Below are 13,678 nucleotides of genomic sequence, written 5' to 3' on the forward strand. Positions count from 1 at the left end.
TGGTTCTCCTGTACTTTTGGGGGGGGCGGGGCAATGAAGGTTAAGTGATTTGCCCAGGGTCACACAGCTAGTGTCAAGTGTCTGAGGTTGGATTTGAACTCAGGTTCTTCTGAATCCAGGGCCAGTGCTCTATCTGCTGTGCTACCTAGCTGTGCCCCCCCTCTATTTCTTAACCTGTATCAGATTGTTTTGGATTATTGGTTTGTAGCATACTTCAAGATCTGGTACTGCTACGACCCCTTCTTTCTGATTTTTTCCCTTTGTTATTCTTGATCTTTTGTATTTCCAGATTAATTTTGTAATTTTTTTCTAGCTGTATAAACAAATCCTTTGATAGTTAAATTGATGCAGCTCTGAATAAATAAATTAAGGTAATAGTGTGATTTTTATTATCTTGGCTTGACCTATGCAGAAACAATGAATATTTATTCAATTATTTAGATCTCTCTTTATTTGGGTAAAGAGTGCTTTATAGGTGTATTCACATAGATCCTGTTTGTCTTGGCAAGTAGACTCCCAAATAGTTTATCCTTTCTGTAGATATTTTAGGGGTTTTTTTTTGTTTGTTTGTTTGTTTTTAGTGAGGCAATTGGGGTTAAGTGACTTGCCTAGGGTCACACAGCTAGTAAGTATTAAGTGTCTGAGGCCGGATTTGAACTCAGGTACTCCTGACTCCAGGGCCGGTGCTCTATCCACTGTGCCATCTAGCTGCCCCTCTGTAGATACTTTAGATGACATTTCTCTTTCTCTCTTCCTGATGAAGTTTGTTGGCAATACACAGAAATGCTGATGATGTATGTGAGTTTATTTTGTATCCTGCAACTTTGCTAAAGTTAATAGTTGTTCCAATTAGCTTTTTTTAGCTGACTCTTTAGTATTCTCTAAGTAAAGCGTCATGCCATCTGCAAAAAGTGATAATTTCCTTTCCTCTTTGCCTTTTGCTTATTTCCTCAATTTTTTCTTTTCTTTTTCTCTTTTTTGTCTTCCTGTGGTAGCTAGCATTTGTAGCATATGAAATGGTAATGATGATAATGGACATCTTTGCTTAATCTGGTCTTATTGAAAAGGCTTGTAACCCCCACTACAGAAAATGCTGGATTTTGGTATAAGATACACATTATGAAAAAAAAACCCACAAAACAAACAAAAAGATAGTTACTATGTACTTAACATATTAAGAAAAGCTCTCTTTATTCCTATGCTTTTTTTTTCTTTTTTTGTGAGGCAATTGGGATTAAGTGACTTGCCTAGGGTCACACAGCTAGTGTTAAGTGTCTGAGACTGGATTTGAACTCAGGTCCTCCTGACTCCAGGGCCAGTGCTCTCTCCACTGCGCCACCTAGCTGCCCCTCCTATGCTTTTTTTTAATGTTGCTCAGAGCTGGCTTTTTTTTTTTTTTAAATTCCTATGCTTTTTAATGTTTGTTTTTTTTACAGGAATGAATGTTGTAACTTAGAAAAAGGTTTTTTTTCTGTATCTATTAATATAATCATATGATTTTTTTAAAAATTAGCCTGATCAATCATGTTTATAGTTTTCCAAATATTGAAACATCCTTGTATAAATTCAGGTTGGATGTAGTATATAATCTATGTCTTTTTGCTAATATTTTATTTAAATTTTTTGTAACAACATTCATTAGAGATATTGTTCTGTAGTTTTCTTTCTGTTTTAATTTTCTCTGGTTTAGGTATCAAGACTATATTTGTATCATAGAAGATATTTAGTAAGACCCCTTCTTTTCCTATTTTTTCAAACAGTTTATATACTATTGGAATTCTGTTTTTTTTAATGGTTGGTAGAAATTGCTTATAAAACCATCTGATTCTGTTTTTTTCCTCTTTGGGAATTCTTTTATGGATTGATCAATTTTTTTTTCTAATACATCTATTTTATTTTATTTTATTTTTATTTTATTTTTTTAGTGAGGCAATGGGGGTTAAGTGACTTGCCCAGGGTCACACAGCTAGTAAGTGTTAAGTGTCTGAGGCCGGATTTGAACTCAGGTACTCCTGACTCCAGGGCCAGTGCTTTATCCACTGTGCCACCTAGCTGCCCCAATTTTTTTCTAATATTGGGTTATTTAAGCCCTTTACTTCTTATTCTGTTAATCTGGAAACTTCATATTTTTGCAAATATTCATCTGTTTCAGTTTTTTCAGATCATAAGTTTTATTGCATATAATTGGACAAAATATTTCCTCGAATTTTTAAAATTTCTTGTTAATAGATTGTAAATTCACCTTTTTTTTTTTTTTGCGGGGCAATGGGGGTTAAGTGACTTGCCCAGGGTCACACAGATAGTAAGTGTCAAGTGTCTGAGGACAGATTTGAACTCAGGTCCTCCTGAATCCAGGGCCAGTGCTTTATCCACTGTGCCACCTGGCTGCCCCAATTTCTATATTTTTTCATGGTTTTTTCCCCTTTTGATCTGTGTCTTCTTTCACAACATGACTAATATGGTAATTTTTTTTTGTGTGTGAGGAGATTAGGGTTAAGTGACTTGCCCAGGGTCACACAGCTAGTAAGTGTCAAGTGTCTGAGTTCAGATTTGAACTCAGGTACTCCTGAATACAGGGCCAGGGCTTTATCCACTGCGCCACCTAGCTGCCCCAGTGGTAATATGTTTTGCATGATTGAACATGTATAACCTATATCAAATTGCTTACCATCTCAGGGAAGAGGGAGGTGAGGGAGGGAGAGAGAAAATTTGGAACTCAAAAAAATTTTTTTAAATAAATGTTTAAAATTGTTTTTACATGTTACTGGGAAAAATTAATTTTTTTTTTAAAAAGAATGTGAGCTCCCTGAGGTCAGGATCTGGTTTTGCTTTTTCTTTGTATTCCCAATGCTCATCACAGTGCCTAGTGCATGGCTTGCCTCCCAAGGACACACAGGGGATTCAGCTTGGGGTATAAACAACAAATTATGTTAGCTGGGGAAGCTTCATCCATGACACATTCAGGGCCTCCTGCATGCTCTGGGCCCAGTGTTTCTGGAATATATGACAACTCAAAAAGACAAGTTCAGGAGATCCCTTAACAGCCTTCAACAATGTTTACTGATTGACTGGGAATACAAAGACAAAACAAAACACAATCTCAACCCTCAAGGATCTTATATTCTACTGGAGGGAAATAGCATGCAAACAAATTATGAATATACATGATAATTTGATCATTTGAATTAGAAAGAACTAATAACTCATTGGATCAGAAAAGGTTTTAGTGGGGCAGCTAGGTGGCGCAGTGGATAGAGCACCGGCCCTGGAATCAGGAGTACCTGAGTTCAAATCTGGCCTCAGATGCTTGACACTTACTAGCTGTGGGACCCTGGGCAAGTCATTTAACCCCAATTGCCTCACCAAAAAAAAAAAAAGAAAGAAAGAAAAGGTTTTAGCAAGGAAATCCCATATCAGCTTATGACCCCATCATAGATTTGTAGCTAGAAAGGACCTCAGAAGCCATCAAGACAAATCATTTTACAAAGAAGGAAACTGAGACAGAATGTCTGAGTGGTTTGCCCATAGTCACACAGTTAATTGTGTCTGAGGAAGGAATTGAACTTCCTGACTCCAAGCCCAGTACTTTATCCATAATGCAATGTAGGGATTCTAAAAAGCTTAGGGTAGTAGGCATGGGAGACAATCTGGGCAAAGGCAGCTTCCGGGGGTTGGAGGGGGGTAGGGGGAAGGAGGGAGAAGGCTAGGGCTGGGGGTGAGGTGGGGATGGTAAGTGAAGAGTGCCAAGTTAAGGCAATGGGAAGTATTCTGCTTTGGCTAGAATGTGGAATAATGTGGAATAAGCCTGGAAAGGGAGCTAGACTGTGAAGGGTGGCAAGGGTGCAAGGGTTTACTGGCAGTGCCCAAGCTCTACTGGCATCCACCCAACCTCAAAGGATGTAGTGTAGAGGAAGGACCCCAGTACACAGGATGAATGCCCTATGGAGGATTGTGAGAGGACACAGATGAGACTGCACTGGATGAGAAGGTATTCAAAGACTGTGATCTGTACCACTGAAGAAAGTAAATACAAGTATAAAAAACTTGTATTTATTTTTGGGTTTTGTTTTGTTTTGTTTTGTTTTTTTTGCGGGGCAATGGGGGTTAAGTGACTTGCCCAGGGTCACACAGCTAGTAAGTGTCAAGTGTCTGAGGCCGGATTTGAACTCAGGTACTCCTAGCCACGGGCAGGTACTTTATCCACTGTGCCACCTAGCTGCCCCCTGTATTTATTTTTTGTAAATACCACCCCCCGGAGGTCAGAGAGATAGAAAAAGGTCCCCTATTGACAAAATATTTTTAGCTGCACTTGTCTGTAGCATCAAACAACTGGAAGGAAAGTAGGTGCCCATTCGTTAGGGTATGGCTAAACAAACTGTGATATATAAATAAAGGGGGTATAGAGGTACCTTAAGAAATGGTGAATTTGAAGAATTCAGAAAAACTTGGGGAGATTTGAATGAACCGATGCAGGGAGAAGTAAACAGAACCTGAAGAGTTTACACAATGATTTCTTTTCTTTTCTTTTTTTTTCTTGGTGCGGGCAATGAGGGTTAAGTGACTTGCCCAGGGTCACACAGCTAGTAAGTGTGAAGTGTCTGAGGTCGGATTTGAACTCAGGTCCTCCTGAATCCAGGGCCGGTGCCTCAATCCACTGAGCCACCTAGCTGCCTCCTACCCAATGATTTCAATGTGAAAACGACATTAAGAGACATCAGAACTCTGAACAATTTAGTGTCCAAAAGGGACTTTGAGGGCTGATGGTGAAGCCTCTCTCCTCCTACTCAACTAAGAGGTGTGGAATGAGACATACATTCTTATAGGTGGCTGGATTGGGGGAAGAAGGAAGCAGGCCAAGAAAAGGGAAAGCCATGGAAAAGTGACAATAAAGTTTAAAAAAAGAGATGAGCATCAATAAAACATTTGAAAGAAAAATGATAAAGGATAAGAGCTTGACCAGAGATTTTGCCGAAGTAGGTAACTTCCAGAAGAGGGAAGTCCCTGTACAATGCAGATAGGCACCATCTTCACAATCTATGGTGTTAGAGAACTGCCTAGAACATTGATAAGATTAAATAACTTGCCCATAGCCAATGTGTGTCAGAGGTTAGACTCAGACACAAGTGTTCCTGAGTCTGAGACCAGCACTCTACCCATTCAGACTCACTGCCTCTTTCTTAAATCAGAAAGGGAAAAAAAAAAAAAGTGAATATAAATAAGCATCCTTTACTGTGCCCAAGGCGGCTTCCTATCTGACTCATTGCTAGTCCTGACTCTGCTTCCTGCCAATTCTAAATGGTTTGCCATGGGGTTAGGCCTTGATTAGTCACAGAGTATGGCCTAAATATTCGTTTTTTAAGTGTCTAAGTTTTGTCTCCCCAATGGAACCAACCCTGAGTTCCTTAAGCCAGTCAATGAGTCAACAGTGTGATATGGTGGCCAAAAATGGGAGCTCAGTCTGCAGACAGCTCAGAGCTGCCATGTTCTTGGCCCTGGTCAGACCGTGTACTCATGTGCCAAGAGAGAGCATCTGGTACAGGACAATGTGGATGGGGAAGGACACGTGAGAACTTAAAGGGACTAGTCTGAAGAAAGGAAAACAGGGAAGGGCAACATGATGCCTCTAAGCATTTGAAAGGCTGAGGGGTTTGACCTCACAGAATCACTGATGCTCAGCGTGGCTAGGGTCTTTCTTTCTTTAGTCATCATCTAGACCAATAATTCCTTCTACAACTTATTGGACCAAGGAGCCAGTCCCATGGCCTGACCTTAAATCTTCTAGAGGGCGAATCCCACTCCCTTCTGAGTCTCCCTCAACTCTACTTCTTATGGCTGCTTCTGCTTGGCCCCACAGGGCAGGACAGGACAGGACTCAGCAGGTAGAATGGCAGAGGGACTTGGAAGACTTCCACACCATAGGAGTTGTCCTAAAGCAGAATGGGCTATCTTGAGATGGGCTGAATTCTCCATTCCTGGAGGTCCTCGAGATGCCTTCCCTTGTCCAAGATGTTGTAAAAGAGATTTCTGCTCAGGCAGAGGTTGGACTAGGGAGTGCCAAGGGCTTTTCCAACTCAGACATTCAGCTGTATTCCCCACAGTGCTGGGTATGCAAGCAGCTGATTGCTACACTCAGGCCATCCTCATCTCATCATTACGGATACATTTCTGGGGTGGGATTTCCATCTCCAAGCTCAAGCCCCCTCCCCCCCACAGCCACACTGAAGGTTCGGAATTCTACTCTCCCATCAACTGGTCATGTAACCTTAGACAATCCATTTCCTCCCTTTGGATTTTGGTTTCCCTGTTTGGGGTTAGATGGTCTCTGAGAACATTGGAGCTGGAAAGCGCTCTGTGATAACTCAGAGTCTGAATGTTTTATTTCTTATGGCAATAGGGAAGGGAGGCCAGAGAGGGGCTGATACAAGACTCTCTCCACCATCAAGGACAGTTAGCCCCCAAGTTCCTCCCTCCCCAGGGGGTAAACAGTGGATAAGATCAGCAGCTTAACCTTGGTCCAAGCACCATGATACCAAGTTTGAGCTGGGCTCCCTCGCCATCTTGTCCGAGCCTGGCTCTGATTGGGAAATCCTTTTTGCAAGCCAACAGAAGCCCTCCCCTCTGGACCAGACAGAAGGGTCCCAGGGTGGCCCTGACCCGCAGGGCTAAGTTTCTAGCTGTGTCCTTCTAAGATCTCCCCCATAGCAGGTCCGTCTTTTGGGGGTGCCAGGTCCTGGAAGAGCCCCCAATTCTGCCACCCTGGCCTTAGGAATGGGCCTTCTCTTTGGAGAGGGAGGGCTGAGGTTGAGCTTCTGGCTTCGCCTGATTTGGTGCTGCCACAGAGGGTATCTGGGAGAGATCCTGAGCAAGAGAGAATGAATGAGAGACAGTTCTTTGTAATGCTAGGAATAACAATGGCTAACATATATGCATATATACACAAATGTACGTATGCATGTATGTATATGTAGCTCTTGAAAGTTTGCAAAGCACTTTATGATTCATTAGTTCATTAGCTCATTTGAATCTAACAGCCATCCTGTGAGGTAGGTTTGTCATTGTTCAATGGTGACTGACTTTTCATGACCCCATTTGGGTTTTTTTTGGCAAAGATACTGGAGTGAATTGCCATTTCCTTCTCCAGCTCATTTTACAGATGAGGAAACTAAGGCAAACTGGGTGAAGTGACTTGCCCAGGGTCACACAGCTAGTAAGTGTCTGAGGCCAGATTTAAACTCAAGAAAATGAATCTTCCTGACTCCAGGACCAGTGCTCTATCCACTGTGCAACCCAGCTGCCCCTAGGCATTTTGCATACAAGACCTTATTTAAAACACAATAATGTCCAGGGTAGGTTGTACCATCAACACCATTTAGTTGATAGGAAAACTGTTAAGCTTGGAAAGATAAAGTCACTTGCTTAGGTGCCACAGCTAGGATCTAAGGTGGGATTTGAATCCCAGGTCTTTCTCATCCCTTAGTCCAACACTCCGAAATTCAAACTCAGGTCATCAGTTCAGATTTAGGTAGCCCAGAGGATAGAGCACTGGCTCTGTAGTTGGGTGGACCCGAGTTCAAATCTCACCTCAAACACTTACTAGCTGTGTGACCCTGGGCAAGTCACTTAACCCCAATTGCCTCAAACATCTAGAGCTATCTCCAGTAGTCCTGCTATATTTATCTTGCCACTGGACCCAGATAGCCCTGGAGGTGAGAGTGAGGTTGGTGACTGCACAGCCTTCCCTCGCTGAAATCCAATTCACTGCAAGTCATGACAGCACCCCTATGTCATGGTCCTCTTTGGGAATGAAGGACAAACAACAACAACAGTTTTTCCTCTAGCCACAGTTCTCAAAGTGTGGTCTGGGGACCAATGAAGTCATAATGATACTAAGATACTTTCATTTCTAATAAAGTAAGTGTCAATAGATATAACCTAGATAAATAAAAGTTCTTTGGGAGATCTTGAATAATTTTTAAGAGTATAAAGAGATTCTGTAGGGATACCCTTATAGGGCAGCTAGGTGGTACAGTAGATAGAGAGCTAGGTCTGGAGTTCAGAAGACCTGAGTTCAAGTCCAGCCTCAGACACTTCCTAGCTGTATGCCCCTGGGCAAGACTTTTAAGCCTGTTTGCCTCAGTTTCCTCATCTGTAAAATGAACTGGAGAAGGAAATGGCAAACCACTCCAGTATCTTTACCCAGAAAATCCCAAATGGGGCCCCAACGAGTCAGATGTGACTGAAATGACTGAACATCAACAGTGTTAATGCTAATGCTACTGTATTAATTTCTAATATGGGAAGTATCAATAGATATAACTGCATAAATAAAAGGTCTTTGGGAGGTCCTGAAAAATTTTTTTGTGTGGGGGACAATGAGGGTTAAGTGACTTGCCCAGGGTCACACAGCTATTAAGTGTCAAGTGTCTGAGGCCAGATTTGAACTCAGGTCCTCCTGAATCCAGAGCTAGTGCTTTATCCACTACGCCACCTAGCTGTCCCAGTCCTGAATAATTTTTAAGAGTATAAAGAGGGGCAGTTAGGTGGCACAGTGGATAAAGCACCCGCCCTGGATTCAGGAGGACCTGAGTTCAAATCAGGCCTCAGACATTTGATACTTAACTAGCTGTGTGACCCTGGGCAAGTCACTTAACCCTCATTGCCCTGCCAAAAAAACCAAAACAACCCCCCCCCCAAAAAAAAGAGTATAAAGAGATCCTGAGACCATAGTTTGAGAACCGCTACCCCATAGTCTAGAACCTCTCAGGTTCCAGCTCCTAATCCTTGGCATCTGGGAAACACTACTGGGCACATCAGACTGGTCTCCTGACATCCCCTACCCCTGCCACCTTAGTGTCATGGATTTTGGAGAGTGGGGAATCCCAGGTCCTACCTGCTTCTGACAGAGGTCAAGCAGGACCCGAGAACCAGCCAGGCACCAGAGCTCCCCAGAGAGGGAGACCAAGACCCCCATGAGGTCCAGCCAGTGGCCGACGGTCAGCAGGAGGATAAAGAGGCCGCCCATTCGCACAAACACCGTCTGGTATTGGTTCCGTGTGCTCGGATGGTGTCGGTGTTCTTCTGCATGAAGGGCACAGTGTGACCAGCTGTTCCAACCAGGACCCTCCCCTCCCTTCTCCCTTCCTCACTTTCTTTGTGGATTCATGACCTCCCACATTTCCTGGCTCACCTGGTGACCTCCTCCTTCAGTCCCCTTTTATTTCCCCTCCTGAACCATCTCTCACATCTTCCTCCCTCCCATGGCTTCCAACCACACAAAGGCTTCACTTTCTCAATAGTCTCCTCCCACCATAACAGTGATAGCTCAAATGCCTAAAGTGCTTTAAGATTTATGAGTTCAAATCCAGCCTGAGACACTTAACAATTACTAGCTGTGTGACCCTGGGCAAGTCACTTAACCCCAACTGCCTCACCAAAAAAAAAAAAAAAAGATTTATTTGCCGATGTCTTCTTCAGCCTAGGCAACAAGCCTGGGAGGTAGGAGCTATTACTCACCCCCATTTTCTAGACTGCTTGGCCTCCTCTCTAAGGTCCATGCTGGACAGCATCACCCATGCTCCCTCACTCTCTTCTTTTTCTTTCTTTCTTTCTTTTTTTTTAGTGAGGCAATTGGGGGTTAAGTGACTTGCCCAGGGTTACACAGCTAGTAAGTGTTAAGTGTCTGAGGCCGGATTTGAACTCAGGTCCTCCTGACTCCAGGGCTAGTGCTCTATCCACTGCATGCTCCCTCACTCTATGACTTCCATCCACCATCATCTCTCTTTAGGGAGCTAGGGGGTAGAATGTCAGACTTGGAGTCAGAAAGACCCAAGTTCAAATCCTGCCTCAGACACTTAGTAACTATGTGACTCTGGCCAAGTTGTTTAACTGCTTCCTGACTCCATTTCTTCATTTGTAAAATGGGGTTGGATAATAGGGGGAATGTTGTGGGGTTTTGGGGGGGGGCAGGGCAATGAGGGTTAAGTGACTTGCCCAGGGTCACACAGCTAGTAAGTGTCAAGTGTCTGAGGCTGGATTTGAACTCAGGTCCTCCTGAATCCAAGGCCAGTGCTCTATCCACTGTGCCACTTAGCTGCCCCCGGGGGATGTTGTGAAGATCAAATGTACATTGCCTTATAAACCTTAAAGCACTATCAAAAGCATAGTATAAACAATAATATTATTATTCATGCTCCCTACTGTAAAACTTAAAGGGATATAAAATGATGATGATGATTAATGTTCCAGACAGGAGGCATCTTCCCAAGGCTCCCCCTTGCCTGGCCTCTCCTTGTCCCCCAGGCCTTGTTATTGCCTTCTGGTGGTCCTTGCCTCCCAAGGTTCACTGCCTGGGGATTTCCCTCAGAAAGCCCCCTCCCCCACTCTTCCTAGTGCTTGAACCTCTCCTTCCTGGCCACAAACTGACAGGTTCCCAGAGCCTACAATATTCCTCCCAGTGGCACCGGCTGTGGATCTTTTCCAGGGTTCCCTTCTTCCCTGGCCTTTGACCCTACCCTGGCCCCTCACCCTGCATGTAGATGACCAGCAAAGTATAGCAGATGGTAAGCGGGGTCCAGAAGCGCACGGCCTCTGAGGTGGTCAGGAAGTCGCGGTTGATGAGGGCCACAGCCGCCACATCACCCACCAGGAAGGCCAGGCGCAGGGCCCGGCCCAGCAGGGTGGGCAGGTCCTGCCACTTGGCCAGCAGGGTCAGGCAGGCCCCGCAGTAGTGCTCGCGGCTGTGCAGTTCATAGAGGCGGCCGACATGGTGGTAGAGTCGCCGGGCCCCACTCGCCAGAAGCCCCGCCAAGCCCAGGCTGAGCAGCAAGTTGAGAGTCCGGTGGGGGGCCCCTTCCAGCAGGAAGCTCAGCCCGCACGACAGCCCACAGCCCAGGGAATATTGGCACAGCAGGAATAGCTGCAGGAGCTCGGGGACCAGTGGGCCCTGGAGTGGGGGAGAGGAGAGAGGGTAGGGCAGCTTCTCCTGGCCCATCAAGGCTCCAACCCTTAAAAACAAAGAACCTCAGAACCTCAGACTCTCAGGATGTCCGAGCATGGCAGGTTCCTTAGAACGGCAGAATGTTAGAGATAAGTCAATCCAACGGCTTCGTTCGGTAGATGGAGAAACTGAGGTCCAGGGTTACAGAGTTAAAGGCAGAGCCAGAACTAGCTCCCAGGTCTCCAGGTTTTCATCCAGTGACGTTCCATTTCTTCTTACTCCGTGGCCCTCTTCCATTTAGGAGCCCAGTTCCTCTACCCCACACCTACAAGTGAGACGTCTTCCCCTAGGTTGTATGGGCAGGGGAGCAGCCTCTGCACCATAGCCTGGGAGGCTCTGCATGCTGGTCCTTTCAGCCCCAAGCCCAGGGCTAGGTGCTGAACCCCCCCACACAAACACACATACCCCATTTGGGCATAACCAGTATAGTCAGGTCCCAGGAGAGCACCCTGGGATGTTGACCTCTGAACCCCTTCCCAAGTCTCCAAAGATGGGACTGGGTTCTCCCTTCCCACCCCCTCCCCCCCAGAGCATATGACGGGAGGGGGGGAAGGCCCCACCCCCGGCCCCTTGGTCTCACCTTGTTCAAGGTTAGCAGCATGGAGACAGCCCGGAGTGAGAACTCCAATACCACGAGGGCAGCCACTCGGACCCCGACCACGGTAAGGAAGGCTGTCAGCCCCACCAGGTGCAGGGGCTCCAGCACGGCCCACTGGCTCACCAGGTACTGCTTTTCCTGCTGTCTCTTGGGATCACTGTGGAAAGGAGCAAGGGAGAGTTCACGGGCAGAAGCTCAATCATGAGGCCTCCCCCCCATGGACCCACAGAACCACAGACAGTCAGAGTCTCTGAAAACATAGAATGTCAGGCCCAGCTCAGCCTACAGCCCAGAGAAAAGACCCTAGGGACCCCCTAGACAAACTACTTAATTTTTTTTTTTTGCAGGGCAATGGGGGTTAAGTGACTTGCCCAGGGTCACACAGCTAGTAGGTGTCAAGTGTCTGAGGGTGGATTTGAACTTAGGTCCTCCTGAATCCAGGGCTGGTGCTTTATCCACTGCACCACCTAGCTACCCCCAAAATACTTAATTTTTTTAAATGGAGCCCAGAGAGAAACCCAGTAACCTACGTCTTTGCTGGGATGTACGTCTGTCAATAAATCAGGGCTCCCCCTGTGCCCCTAGGATTCCTTCTAGTTCAACCCAACCCAGCCCTCAGCTCAGAGATAGGAGGAAGAGAGAAGAGAACCAGTCACTCACTTCACACAATAGATGAAGAAATAGATTTTCATGAAGCTGCCAAGTACCGAGACGCCACAGGCTCCAATCAGGCCTGAGATGGGGGAGAGACAATGATGCTGCTCAGCCCTAGCAAACTCCCCAGGGGGAAGGAAAGAAGAGACTTCAGGGAAGGGGTGAGGAAGACAAGCAAGGTGGGGGAGGAGGGAGATGGGACAAAGGGGGAGCGGAGGATGGGGATGGGGAATAGGACAAGGCAAAGGAAGGGACAGCAGGGGGGAAGGAAGCTTACCTCTGGGAGTGGGGAAGAGATTCAGGAATGGGGGTTGGGCTGGGGGAGGGGTGTCCAGGAAGGAGGTGGTGAGAAGCTGGAGGAAGGGCAGTTCAGAGGGCACTGGGGAGCCCAGAGAGGCATAGAGGGAGATTCAGAGGGATTGGTGGGGGGGACCCTAGGGGGTTGTAGACACAGGAAGAGACTCTAGGCAGATGTGGAGGGATGGGGGAGCTGGAAGGGCAGAGGAACCCCAAAGAGCCAACATAGACCTGGGGAAGCCCAAAGCACTAGGGAGAGGAATACAGAAGGTATCCCAGGGAGCTGCAATAGATTCACCAAGGGCTTCTTAACCTGGGGTCCAAGAACTTTTTTTTTTTTGGTAACTGTATTGAAATACAGTTGTATCCTTTATAATCCGGTACATTTTAGATCATGCATTTCAAAGCGTTCTTCTGAGAAGGGGCTCACAGGCTTCACCAAAATGCCAAAGGGGTCTGTGCCACCCAAAAGGTTAAGAACCTCTGACAGACCCCTGGGGTGCCCCCTCCCTTCCCATCTCCCTAGGATCCCTGTATAATTCAGAGACACAGAAAGAGGAAGAGGAATGGAGAGAACGTTGGGGAGCCCAGCGAGTCAGAGAGGGTTGGAGAGGACGCCTCGGCAGTTCAGGGAGCTGCTAAGGTAGACCCCAGAGGGTGGGGATGGGGGATGGGACATAGCGACTAACCTTGCAGGAAGGAGTCCAGTAAGCTGGAGCCCCAGTCCAGAGAGGGCAGGGAGGGGAGCCAGGAGGTGAGGGAGAACATGGTGCTGGGGTATCTGGGGGTGTGGGTAGAGGGGGAGCTGTTCAGAAGCTCAGACCCCGCTGCCCTGGGCAGGCCGGGGGGAGGGAGGCAGGAAAGGGGCGGGCCCGACGTCACCTGGGCCAAAGGTGGTTAGGGCTGATAAGCAACTCTCCGGAGGGGGGAGCGCCTACAAGCTTAGTGAATGATTGTCCAGCTGCCCTGGGACTTGGGACGAGCCAAGATGAGCAAAGTGGAGCTGAGCCAGGGTCGGGGCAGCCGCAGGACAGCCCAGGTCCCGGCTCCTTCTTGTCGGTGATCCCCTTTTTCTTTCCCAGTTTTAAAGGGACAGGAAAAGCCTCAGGGCAGTTGAATGGTGGACCTCTGCA

General features: G+C 46.6%; 1 protein-coding gene across 1 annotated transcript; it reads right to left on the bottom strand.

The window, feature by feature from the left end:
• Window positions 1-6,350: 6,350 nt before the first annotated feature.
• TMEM82 (transmembrane protein 82) lies at window positions 6,351-13,408 on the bottom strand. The gene is made up of 6 exons (XM_043991120.1): window positions 13,235-13,408; window positions 12,255-12,327; window positions 11,577-11,751; window positions 10,525-10,942; window positions 8,891-9,078; window positions 6,351-6,858 (listed from the first exon to the last, which is right to left on the bottom strand). The coding sequence occupies exons 1-6, from the start codon at window positions 13,311-13,313 to the stop codon at window positions 6,763-6,765; spliced, it is 1,029 nt and encodes a 342-aa protein (XP_043847055.1). The 5' UTR covers window positions 13,314-13,408; the 3' UTR covers window positions 6,351-6,762.
• Window positions 13,409-13,678: the final 270 nt, after the last annotated feature.

The sequence above is a fragment of the Dromiciops gliroides genome, chromosome 3 (assembly GCF_019393635.1).
Source record: "Dromiciops gliroides isolate mDroGli1 chromosome 3, mDroGli1.pri, whole genome shotgun sequence".
NCBI lineage: Eukaryota > Metazoa > Chordata > Mammalia > Microbiotheria > Microbiotheriidae > Dromiciops > Dromiciops gliroides.

What these genes read in the sequence shown, in the direction of transcription:
- TMEM82 (XM_043991120.1), bottom strand. Translation starts at nt 13,313, where the DNA reads ATGTTCTCCCTCACCTCCTGGCTCCCCTCCCTGCCCTCTCTGGACTGG. An exon ending in TTCTTCATCTATTGTGTGAA is followed by an intron (nt 11,752 to 12,254) that starts GTGAGTGACTGG and finishes TCCTTTCCACAG; the next exon opens with TGATCCCAAGAGACAGCAGG. An exon ending in TTGACCTCTGTCAGAAGCAG is followed by an intron (nt 6,859 to 8,890) that starts GTAGGACCTGGG and finishes TCTCTTGCTCAG; the next exon opens with GATCTCTCCCAGATACCCTC.